General features: G+C 52.9%; 1 protein-coding gene across 5 annotated transcripts in view; it reads right to left on the bottom strand.

Moving 5' to 3' along the window:
• Window positions 1-12,431, bottom strand: part of FAM53B (family with sequence similarity 53 member B) — a 54,177-nt gene that overhangs the window by 31,188 nt on the left and 10,558 nt on the right. For 3 of the 5 annotated variants that reach the window (XM_080403154.1, XM_080403155.1, XM_080403156.1), the window contains 3 exons: window positions 7,016-11,538; window positions 4,083-4,324; window positions 1,041-1,092 (listed from right to left, as the gene is read on the bottom strand). In XM_080403154.1, the coding sequence (XP_080259280.1) occupies window positions 1,041-1,092; window positions 4,083-4,151 (121 nt within the window). In that variant the 5' untranslated portion in view covers window positions 4,152-4,324; window positions 7,016-11,538. Of the gene's footprint in view, window positions 1-1,040; window positions 1,093-1,577; window positions 1,736-4,082; window positions 4,325-7,015; window positions 11,539-12,431 lie in introns of all 5 variants that reach the window. The other 2 variants (XM_080403157.1, XM_080403153.1) reach the window with 2 other exon arrangements.

Genomic DNA, 12,431 nt, shown 5'->3' with positions numbered 1-12,431 from the left:
GTGGACTCTTCCTATCTGTTGAAGAGCCTGCCAGCGCCACAGTGCAAGACAAGACCATCCGACTGGGTTTCTTTGTTCCTCACTCACGTCTGACAGGCAGCAGAAAGGGAACGGGCTGCCTCTACCCCTTCTTGACTTTGAAGCTTGCAACTTTCATCTGAAAAAATCCAAATGCTTTCCATCTTCCCCCCCCCCCCCCCCAACGACTGGAGTTATCAGAGAGCTTGGGAAATATCTCCTGTCAATGCATTTGCTTGGCTCCCATTAACGCTAATGAGTTGTGTCCATGAAGAAAAGGGGCAGCCGCTTTGTCTGCAAAGTATTGGCTTTCATAGCAAGTAGCTTGGCTCGAGTTTGACCTACGATTTTAATTGGGTTTTGAGACTTCGCCTGGTGACTGGCTCCCCCCTACAAAACCCGAAGAGCACAATATAACAGCACATCCTCCAGCACGGTCAGGTTTTGCTTGCAAGCTCTGAGATAAAAGGGATTAAACATCCTATACCATGGCTATTGTCAAAGGTAAAAATAAGACATTCTCCTTATTTTTTGAGTTTTCCTTTGAGTTTTGAGTCCAAACACTTTGTTGCCAAGTGGCAGAACTTTTTAGTGATAATACTGATATTCCTTACTGGCATCGTGCAAACACTCGAGAGCCGCAGTCACACGCTGGATACTCAAACACAGCCTCAGACCCAGAACGCTCATAATCTCAACTATAGGAGTTACTCTAAAAAGAAGCAGATATCTCAAAGGGGAGGGGAAAGGAGAGAAGCAATTCATTCAGCAATAGCAACAGGGCAGCACAACCCCCTCCGTGAAGGAAAGCGGCACGGGCATGATGGCCACCACTAGCGGGTGGTGGGCTGGGTGCCCCTCCGTCCCCGCTGTGTGGGGCAGCTGGGTGGCTGCCCACCCCACGGTCTGCAGGGGGGCGTTTTTCGGAGACATCCAGCTAGTCCGGACGTCTTCCCACCCATCACTATAACGAAGCGGGAGCGGAGGTAGAGTAAATACGGACAGAAGTTTCTGTTACTTACCCATCACGCCACAAGAGAAGAGGGTAGGTCCTTGACTCATCTTTGGAGTGTGCTGCAAACAACCAGAAAAACTATTCACTTCTCGCAGACTTGACCGGGGCACCAGAAACCACCCTGCCTCCAGCCCTGGCAAAGCCACACGGCACCCAGCGGGAAGGAGAGCCTTGGGTGCCCACCACGGCCCCACTGCGGCAGGGACCAGGGGGGCAGACCCGGTCATCTTCCCTCGATTAAATCAAATTTAATTAAACACTGCGGAGAGTCGGTGTCAAGGCCCAAGCTTGCAGATGGTGGGTCCTGCAGCTAGTCCTTTCCCATGGGAATAGCTGCAGCCAGGTCCCCAGCCCTGGGACCCAAAACACCGGAGAAACTAAACTAGGAGCTGCGAGTCGGCAGGAATCCCAGACTGGGCAAGAAAGCAGCAGCAGTGGTATCTGAACCCCATCCAAGCCCATTAAAGCCTCCCATCTAGGTACAAAGCAGCTATTTAGTTTTTTTAAAAACATACAGTGTGTTTCTAAGGCAAGGCACCCTCACCCCAGCACTTCTGGGGAGTCCATGTTCGGATTGTGCTGAATTGCACTAAAAACAGGGAGAAATGCCACTGCATGGGCACAAAGTAATCCCAGTTGCTTTTTACAGTCTTTTTTCCCAAGAATCTTCCTCTTCGCAGCCTAAGAGGCATCATCGGACTTCTAAAAATAGGCACAGACTGTTTTAAGTACAATAAATCAATATGGCCCTGCAGCTACATCCCATTTCAGCTATGTCTGCAAAAACACTCCTTCCTGCTAATTGTTCTTTTATTACCCCCCAAAACATCCATATTCTGCTTCTGAAGTGTCTCTCCTGGCAACGCCACCCCATCTGACCGAGGCTTCACATCATTTGAGGGAAGCACCAGCATCACCCCCCTTGTTCATCTGCACTGCCACAGCTGCATTTTAACTGCTGTTAGGCCACCGCATTCGTAAATTCTCTCCCGATCCATGCTTTACACGTTGCCTGCTCACATAATGACGACGATGATGATAACAACCAAACGCTGGCACCTCCCTGTACAGAGCAATCCAATCAAAGGATCCCACTTCATATACAGAATACTGTAAATATTGAACATAGAGGGATGTGGGGGCAGAAAACAACGATGGGGTGCGGACAAGAAGAAGGTAAGTAAGGGCTGGCCACCTTCTGTGGAGCATGTGCCAATTTTCTTCTAAGGCTAGCTCTATCTGTCAAGCCCCACCTCATGAAGCAGCAGGTAGAATTAATGAGGAGACAGCAAGCACAGGCAGCTGTCTCCAAGGAGTGGCCAAAGCGGAGCAAGGATGGAAGTGGGACAAGCCCCAGAGAAGGCAGCAGTTCTCACACACATCTGTGTGCCAGCCCCAGAGACCAGTTACTGCCTCAAACGTGGGAGGAAGGAGAACATCTTCAGGTGACATATGTCCCATGTTGAATGTAACTACCACTCTGTAAGATGTTTATCTTAACACCAAATTGGGAACTGAACCAAACGAGCCCATGGGGTGCTGGTAGGCAACACTGCCCCGCTGCTCAGGCATTTATTTCCTTTACGTTTTGCTTTTTGGCCTTTCCCAGGAAGTCAAGGCAAAAACTCTTGCTTTCTTTGCTGGATCAGCCTTCTTGTACCTGCCCCAATCCAACAGCCCGGACAACCTGGCAATCCAGCTCGTGCAACCAGGACTATCGCTGCACTATCGACCCAGCCCCAGAGCTGCAGGAGGCACTGGGCAAACACGCGAGGGCAAAGTTTCCCGGTACAGCTCTGCACCTCCGCCGCCTGCCATCGGACAGCCCGGCTGCCCATCCCTTCCCCCAGCACCAGAAGGAACCACTTCTCACCCGCCTCCCTCCAGCTGGTTCCCCCCCACCTGCCCCGCACACCTCCTGGGGCACCGCCGGCATCGGATGCTCAGGCTCCCGCCTCGCCCCGAGCAGCAGCCACAGGAGATGCTGCCTTCATAGCAGGAGCCAACACTAAGCAATGATACTTTTCTAACGTATCAATAGCCTTCCTTCCCAAATTTCACCCTTTTAAGGCAGGATTTAATGCTGCCTCTGGCTTGCTCGCCTTCTCCTCCACCACGCGCTGCCAGGGCAGCCTGCCTTTCCTTTGCCCTGGCACGCTGCGCTATCTGCCCGGAAAGCCCAGCCAGATAGTTTGTCATCCTCGGCAAACTTAGGCATTTATACTTCTTTTATGCTCAAAACGCCCATTTATGGCTAATCCTGCCAGCTGCATCCTGCTGTGTTCCTGCACGCCCTTATCTGAGACGCTCAGCGCACCCCGCGAGGAATAGCCTTTCAGTCCAATTTCTTCTTGGACTATGACATCTCTCCTGGAGGACCGAGGAGTGAATGTCCACCACCAGCCTTGCTCTGGGCTTTCTCAGATGGCTCTCCATCACCCCACACCTCTTCCTCCTGCCCCTGCTCCCCTTGCTCCGATACTGCCCCAGACAAGGCATTGCCCCTCATGTGCCACTACCATAGGTATGCTCAGCCCCATGGGCTCACTTGTCCCTTGTACCATCATTCGGTCTGTTTGCTGCCCCAATTTTGTTGTTTTTTTTTTGTTGTTGTTGTCTTCTCATTTGGTGTTGGCTGGATTTGCATCTCTCCAGGCTGCCAGTGAGACCGTTAAGTACCACAGCACTGCCCTTCGCCATTTCCCACTTAATCCTGCTCCCCACTTGCTCATCCTTCTATTAATGATGAGCATCTGTTCGTTGTTGACAAAGTAACTTCTTGCCCATGTTATTCATGACAGTGATTTTATTTTTTTTCTGCTGTTTATTCCATTGCACGCTTACTGAAATTCACATATGCAAAAGCCACAGCACCCCTATCATTTACTAATCACCTGCTCCTTGGATATTAACGCAGCTCGGTAGAAACCAGTGCTATACACCACCTAAAGATCTGACCCTGCAGCACAAAAAAAACCCCCTTCTTATAAAGCTACAGCAAAGCTCTCAGCAGCAAAACAGTTTCGAATAAAGATTTCACAAAGCTTACCAGCTCAGTCCTGCATGTTACAGAGTCAGCACCTTTGTTTTCCCGAGTTTTGGTTAAGATCATCACCATGGTAATGCAGCCCTGCCTCGGAGTCCATCAGGGTCCAGGCGAGGGGCGCTGGCAGCCACGGTCTGGCGAAGCTCCTCTTTCAGTCCATGTTCCCCCGGGAAAGGCTCAGCCCCGCCGGCTCCTGGGGGGATGCGCAGGAACAGGCTCCCAGCGTGGAAATCTCCCTGCGTGCACTGAGAGAGGGGAAGGGTTTAAGGGACTTGCCCGGGGGGACGGCGGGATGGAGGGGGAGTGCGCTGGGCAAGGAGCAAGCACTGCCCTAAAACCATCCCGACGGTGGTTGCTCCAGGGGAGTATTTATTTTAGACTCTTAAATATTGCTGGTGTTCCTCTGCACCTCATCAGCACAGAGGTGTTTCACGGGACGGGCGCTGGCACGGGCTGTTGGAAGCACGCAAGGTACACAAGGCAAGCCGGAGGGACAGAAGTATTTCAGGCAAACAATCAAACAAATAAATAAATAAAGTTTCCTCTGAATTCTCTCTTTGAAGAAGGGAACTCATACCCCTATATCGAAGACACGAAGGCTTTGGAGAGGGGCTTGTTAAAGCCCCGAGGCTGATCTCTCAGAAGCCCTTGCCCCCAGACCAACTGGGAGCAGATGTCCGGCAGAAAAAGCCTCTCCAGCATCCTTAAGACTGTGAAATCCCCTGGATGCCCCTATCCCACCCCAGCTACTCCCTGTTTCCCAACCCATGAGGAGCCCTTTGGGGAAAAAAAACAAGGCAAAGAGTTGCCTGCAAGGAAGGAGAGAGCTCCCTGCCCTGAAATCCCCAGGGCCGCACCATGCCTCTTGACCCTTACCTATTTCTCTGGAAGTTTCAGGCAGGAAAAGCCAAAGGCTGCACAACGAGGAGTGCATATTGAAAAACAAACTGCGAGCCAGGCTCATACAGCACCGCACAGACCTGACCACGAGCCCGGCCTCACCTCCCGGCATCCTCTCCAATAAACTTATTCCCATAAAAAAGCAGATAGATTGCAATTCAAATCTGATTACAGAAATCAGCGTTTTCCCCAAATCACTCCTCTAACCTTCTTTCGCTGTTTTGTTGCCCTGCAGTGAATGCAGACAACCAAACCCACCATTTGCGTGATTCAAAGAGCATAAAACACTGATCTTGTAACGTGCAGTCAAAACCCAACTGCAATATTTAAGGACAATATTTGAGAACGTGCCGCTAAGTACTAAACCTCATTACAAACTGCTGTGGCTTCTTGTCCCAGCTCGTCAATCACCTTTTCTTTGTTTACTTGGATTAGAGCTCACCACGGTGTTAAGGGTGGCTCATTTGAAGGCCAGCTGGCTGGTAAAGAAAAATCACCTTCTATTATTTTGTGAGGACAAAGTTCATCCAGAGTGCAAAGCCAGGATTGGGAATCAATAAATTTTCCAAAGATTTACTGTTCCCAAGAGCAGCTGGTACAGTCTCCAGCTTCTTACAGGACATCAGTGGGCTTATAACATGCGATTTACCAGTAGCTTCATTATAAACCTCTGGGCAACCTAATGACCAAATGCAAACCGTCAACTAGAAAAGTAAAGCATTTCAGACCATCAAAACAGCACATAATTTGCAAGCCCAGAGCACGTATTTATCAACAGAATCATAGAATCATTTGGGTTGGAAAAGACCTTTGAGATCATCAAGTCCAACCGTTAGCCCAGGACTGCTAAGTCCACCACTAACCCGTGTCCCCCAGCACTGCACCTGTGCAATTTTTCATGCAAGCAAAGCATGACCTGAGGGAGGATGGGGTGGCTGGAGGACCAGCTGACTAACACAGCAATGTGTGCCCATCTCCACAGGACTAACCCCCCCCCCCCCGGGTGATCCTGCAGGCAGCTCAGACAGCTCTGCTACAGCACACAGAGCCCCGAGGTTATGCTGAGGAGCCTCCCCCAGCTCTGTGCTGGGGCCAGCTCGGGGACACCACACTGTTTTCCAGGAGCAAGCAGAAAGAGTTGCTGTGCAGTCATTAATAAGGTCCGTGGGAATATTACATTCTGTATTTTGATGGTCCTTGCATCAGATACATGGGTACGCAGCAAAACCTAGAGGTGCCGTTGAGGAGGCATGGCTGCTGACACCAGGCTCTGAACAAACACGGGGCGAGGGGATGCTCCCGCAAAAGCTCCCTGCACGTAACAGGGAACAGATGGGGACAAATGAAAGATGCATGGAAGTGAGGAACAAGTGACACATAAACAGCAATACAGGGGAAAATAAGCAGTGCTTGGTGGCCTGCTCACTGCTGAAGCCTCCCGCGTTTTACAGTAAGATCCCCAGCACCGGTACAGGGCCCCAGCAGCACCAATGCAGCACTGCCAGCAGCTGCGCAGCGCTCCATCCTCACCAGCTCATCTCCTTTTCTTTCTCATGAGTGCTCTCCCTGAAGTTTGAGCTCCACCAGGCACCGTGGCTGAGCCACGGACTGAGCCCAGGCAGCAGAGCAGCATCTGCCCATGCTGATGTCTGAGCCGGCTGCCAGCACACAGCTCCCATTCCCTAAGGAAAAATCCCCTCTGGACAAACTTGCAGGGCCAGCAGCCTCCAGCAGAGGAGAGGTGCTGAGACCCCAGCGCATGCCTCCAAGCCGGGGGAGCTGAGCCAGATTTAACCCCCCCCACCAAGGATGAGGAGCAGGGGGCTTTTTGGGAGGCTCCAGCCTTCCCTCAGCACTGGGGAAAGCCCCGGCGCAGAGCTGGCAGTGCCCTCCTGCTCCCCTGCGCCACACCGTAGATGGCTAAAGCAGGGGACGGGGCCAAGAAACACTCGAGTTTAGGTTTTTATCCGCCAAAACCTTGGTTGTCCCTGCTCCCGACACAGCGAAGGGATGCTCGCCGCAGGGCCTGGACTCACTGCGCTGGGGAGGACGCCGGAGCCATCGCCGGCACGGCGGCAGCACGGGGAGCGAAGATCAAAGCAGCATTCGGAGCAGCATGAAAGCAGTTAAGCAGGGCTCCTCGTTAACGGGGTATGATTTCTTCACGAATAATTATCTTTCCCTAAGGTAATGGTTAATGTTGCTGCAGCAGACTCCTCTACACACCCAGGCAGCAGCCAGCAGGCAGGAACCGCGGCAAGTACAGGCAGCCGCTCCCTGCCCGGGCCGGACGGGCTGCAGCGCACACCTCACACCTCCCCTCGCCCACCTCGCACCTCCCCTCGCCCCGCTCCGCTGCATCTCCTGCAATCAATTAACACAACCCTAACGATAACGCAGCCATCCGCTGGCGAGCTGGCAGTTCGCACCACCCAGCGTCCGGTCCCAGGCGCACTCTTAGCTCTGGGCTTTTTTGTTTTAACTACCACCTGGGTTGCGTTTTGAAATCCTCCCCGCTGAAAAACTGCAATGAAAAGGCAAACTTTCCAGTGAATTGTGATCTTTGGCTCTGCATCCTGCTTCACCGGGCTCCTGACGCACGGCGTGACCCAGCGCGGTCCTGCCCCGTCACGTCCTCTCCATGCAAACAAGTGCTGCGGGACAGAAACGCTTCTGCAGACCCAGGACGGGCTCCCTATTGACTGAGGAGGAAACTACTGTGTATTTGCAGACTGGAGGCTTTCACACATACAAATGCTAATAAAAAGATACTCTTCAGGGACCATCCTTTATTTTAAGAAATGCATTTCCTCTTTTACAATCAGAAAAAGGAACTATCTTCATCCCACCGTCAAGGTTAAGTTCAGACCTGGGCCACGGTCACTGCAATTGACACAATCTCCTGAGCTGGATGGAGCACCCACCAGCAGCGCTAGTACATGGAAGCCCCCAAATTTTAGCAAACCATGCTTTTTCCATGGGTATTGCTTCAAAATACAGACCGGGCAGAAGCCCAGGTGATCTTTGCAGTTGCAGAGGTAGAAAGAGTTTTCTCTCTGAGCTGCCTTCTGGACAGTACTGCAGCAACTGGGAGCTGGGTTTGGAAAAAAACCTGCACTGCAAAAAGAGTAAGTCAGACGATCCAACTTTCATCCATAGGCACCAAAGGTAATGCTTGTGAACAAAGATGCTCCTTACAAGGTACCAGCAAGGAGGGCAGCCCTAGAGCTGCTCACCGTGGGCAAACAGCCCTTTCCTGCAGGGCGGTCCCACTCCCCGCACCATGACTGGTGCCACCGCAGCAGACTCCAAGCACCACACAGCTGCCGAGCCACCACCAGACCCTGTTCACCTGCTACACTGAAATGCCTGGAAAAGGCCTTCGGATTTAGCAAACTGTCTGTCGGATGCTCTGCCATGGCTGGAGGGAGCCTGAGCAGTAACCACCACCATGCACCCATACACCTGACCCTCAAGCAGGACTCTTCGTGAGGACAACTGAGGATCAGCATCACACAGGTCTCCACTTGCTTTCCACCACCCCCTGCACAGAAAACATTCAACCCCCGTCCGGCTCAAATAATCCATCTCCAGACACACACGCTGACACAAAACCTATTTACAGGCAGAAAGGGCACACGGGAACGAGGAGCCGTAGCCGTATTTTGCATACTGATACACCTTGCAAGCAGCACAGCGGGACTGCTCTCAGAACATAAATCACCCGCCCCTGCTGAATCTTTAACGCTGCTCAAAGCCTTCAGTGAAAAAGCCACGACCCACGTAGGACCCCGCTTCTTATACCATGCCCCAGCACGGCTCCCTGGGCTGTGCCTGGAGAAATGCCCACACACCCCCTTTTGCCTGCACAGCAAGTTTTCTTAAACCCCTGCAAGAAGAAAAAGGGAAGCATTCCTGACCTTTACTTTCTGAATGAAAACAAGAGCTGCCCGTCCCTCTCCGGGCGGAGGATTTGCAGCCACTTCCAAATCCCTCCCAGGCTGTGAAAGAGGAGGAAGGACAAACACCCAAGCCCAGCCTTCAACCTCGGCGCAGCTGCGGGCTTGGCTCCATCACCACCAGCAGGGTCATTCCAAAACACTACAGTGCAACCCAGAGCACGCTTTGGCTCAGCAAAAACCATTCCCATTCCCACACCATGAACGTGGGCTGTACAGGTCCGGAGAGCCAGCGCTGATGCTGCACCAAGGCACAAAGTGCTGCGGGGGGCAAGGCTGGAGCCAGCCGAGTCTCCCGGCTCAGCGCATCTTCCGGCAGCCGCTGCCCCAAGGGTTCACTAACACCAGTTCAGAAGTTGCAAATGTCACCAAAGGAGCAACGAAGATGACCGAGGACAGGAGGAGCAGTTTTGATATAAACACCTCTCCAAGGGGAAAAGCAGCAAATGCAGCTCAGCAGTGGAAAACGCCAACCTGGCCCCTCCAAGCAGAGAACGATGGGCTGAGCGAAGAGCCGCTGCGCTTGCAGAGTTTAACACAGTTTAGACCCACAGGTCTGAAGAATCAAACCTAATCCCTCCAGGCCAAACCTGTTTCTAAGGCTCAGCTGCCCTCCCTCTCTCACCAATTCCGTGGAAATTCCCCTCCCGCTAGGCAGAGCTCCATTGCTCCGTGTGGACACACGGCTGCGGAGCCCAGGCACACCGCAGCCGGCCAGCCCTGCTCCAAACACTGCAGGTGACTTCCACGGAATTTGGGGAAATAGCCAAAACTAGTTACTGCAATTGAAAACTGCGGGGTTTAAGGCTTTCTACAGAGCATCATGTTGCGATTCTATCCAAACTAAAAGCCATGCCCCCCTGCCCATCCTTCTGCTTCTTAGGAGGGATCTGGGGCTACACTGAATCTCCTCACTGCACAGCCTGGCTCACCACCAGCGCTTTGGACAATGCCAAGAGGTACCTCTTCAACTTGTTGGTTTATTGCATCATGAATTTGGGCAAGTCCTTGAACCCTATCATTTTCATGTAGCTAGGTGTGGGCTCATTTCCTCACTCCAGCAATAATTTGCCTTCTGCAGCAGGGCTGAGAGGTGGTCCGCTCTGGACAGCTTGCTCCCCTTGCTTGTGCATTCTTCCACATCATCAGCAACTATTGATTCTATTTACGGGGTAAAAACCTCCTATGAACGCAAAAGATGCCATTCAGGGCCCAAGAAGAAGTCTTTACACTCTGAAAATGCCCCACGGACTAGTCCTGAGTAAACAGGATCATGAGTCAGCGCACGTGACTTCAAAAGATGAAATTTCCACGGATGCAGCCGTGCCAGGATCGTCCCCTTGGGAGCCTGTCAAGAGGAAAGCGCTGCCCCAGGCTGCCCAGCCTTCGGAGCAGAAAGGCTGCAGCACTGCCCCGTCTCGCCCCCAGCCTGCAGCCACCGCCTCCTGCTCCACAGGGTCTTCCCCAGCTCCTGTACGGGCAAACACGGTCCTGCCGAGAGGTGGGAGAAGGGCTCCGGTGCCGGAGACCACGCGTCCCGCACGGCACTCCCCTCCTGCCCGGCAAGGGCTTGAGCTCACCACATGCTCCAGGTACCTGGAAATCACCAGCCAAAGAGAAGGAGTAAAGAAATGTCTTCCTCTGCCTCCTGCTCACAGCTAGACTAGACTTTTCCGGGGCTAACGAGATAAAGACACACTTTCAGCATTAACTAATAAGTAAAAGACATGCCTACACTTCACACTTTTAATGGCCACCATAGGAAAGGGGAAAGCAGTAATGGGCTGTGTTTAAGGGGAGCATCGCTCCGTAGGTCTGCGTGGCTTTGAGAACCGCATCACCTCGCCGCTTACAACCAACAGCTCCACGCAGGAATGGAGGTTCTCACTAACACGGCGTGTTGCTCCCAGCAAAGCTTTGCTCTGTCCCAGTAGAGGACAGCCCAGATGAAGCCGACCTCTACAGCCACCACTAATAAAATCCAGAGGCAGAAGGAGCCCGAGGTTCACTGCACCAGCACCCACCTCGAGGGGCCACGTTAGGAACAGCCAATACCACGTGCAGCCACCACGGATGGCCACATGCAACCTTGCTACCAGGAACAACAGATGTACCGGGCTCCTGCCCACCACCATAAATTAATTACTAAGCAAATAAAAATCTATTCTTTCAATCCAATCCCTTGCTCCAAGTGCCTGGGTACCGCCTCAAACCGACAACAGTCATGCAAGGCAGCGGGTCGCCAGCACCCTGAGCCCCAGACCACGCGTCCAAACAGCCCCAGCCCCCCGCGGAGAGCCTGAAATCCAAGCTCACACCCAGACCTACATATTCGGGTTGGACCTCGTCTGCGGGCAAGCTCTCACCAAAAAGAACAAGAGCAATTAAGGAAAATTCCACACCATCTAGTTGAGTAAAACACATCAGGTTTATTGCCCCCGTGCTCTTAGGGAAAACAGGAGTGGCAGGGGAAGGACTCCCTTACACACCAGCAGCGACAGGGACTGAAAGGACAGGGCAAGGGCAGAGGCGCTTTGTCTCAACATCTTAGCTTGAAGAAAATGGTGCTGGCAGTGACTTTGCCTTTTCCTCCCTGGCAACTGAAAAGGAAAAGAAGAGAGCAAAATTAGTCATTGCAAAACAGCAACCGGCAAGCGAGAGGTGTGAGCCTGGAGACTACTGGTCTCCAGCGGAGAGGTGCCAATGAGACGTGCAAAGTGACTGCGCAGGACCCAGCTCCCTGCACAAAACCACATGCCTGGTAGCCAAAGCGAAGGGCGTGCACGCTTGGAGCACTAACGTGGGGTCTCCAGCACCTCTTGGCTGCACATCCAGCCTGCACCGAATTTTTGCGGAGGACCAGCCCCAAACCTCCAAAGGGATGGCTCCCCAGCTGGCCGCGCACACAGGCTGACCAGCTGCTCCAGCTTCAGGGTGCACCCCCAGCACATCGCTCCACCACCCAGCGACGCCGGGGCCGGCTTCGCCCACAGCCGCTGCGGTGCCAGGAGCGGCACACAGCGCAGCTCAGCCCCACGAGCCCAGCACCTTCCCCCAGCAGGACTGGTCCCCGGGGAGCCCCATGGGAACGCAGCCCTCCCAGCAGCCACGCTGGCTTGGGGACAGACACTGCTGATATTGTCGCATGGCACCACGCGGGCCATACAGACACACCCTACAGGATGCTCTTAGTCCCAGCGACCGTAGAAATGGCACGTTCTCTTTCAGCAAACCAGTAATCGCTGCCTAATCCGCTCATTAGGGGACTGCTTCTAATTTTGAATAGTATTTCCAAGCAATATTGCTAATAATGGACCAAGGGCTGTCTCTGGAGAAGAGCAGCTGAAGCAGCAGCAGCATTCCAGCCTGCTGGTCCAACCAGCCATCTCACCTTTCTGCCTTTTTTTTTTTTTTCCTCTTCCCCCAATTGTGAGATTTATTACAAGAATTTGCAATGGTCTGTGAGACACTGTGAGTGTTGGCCACGCTCCCA

Source organism: Falco punctatus, assembly GCF_963210335.1.
Source record: "Falco punctatus genome assembly, chromosome: 9".
Taxonomy (NCBI): Eukaryota; Metazoa; Chordata; class Aves; order Falconiformes; family Falconidae; genus Falco; species Falco punctatus.
This window is presented reverse-complemented; position numbering and strand designations above follow the sequence as displayed.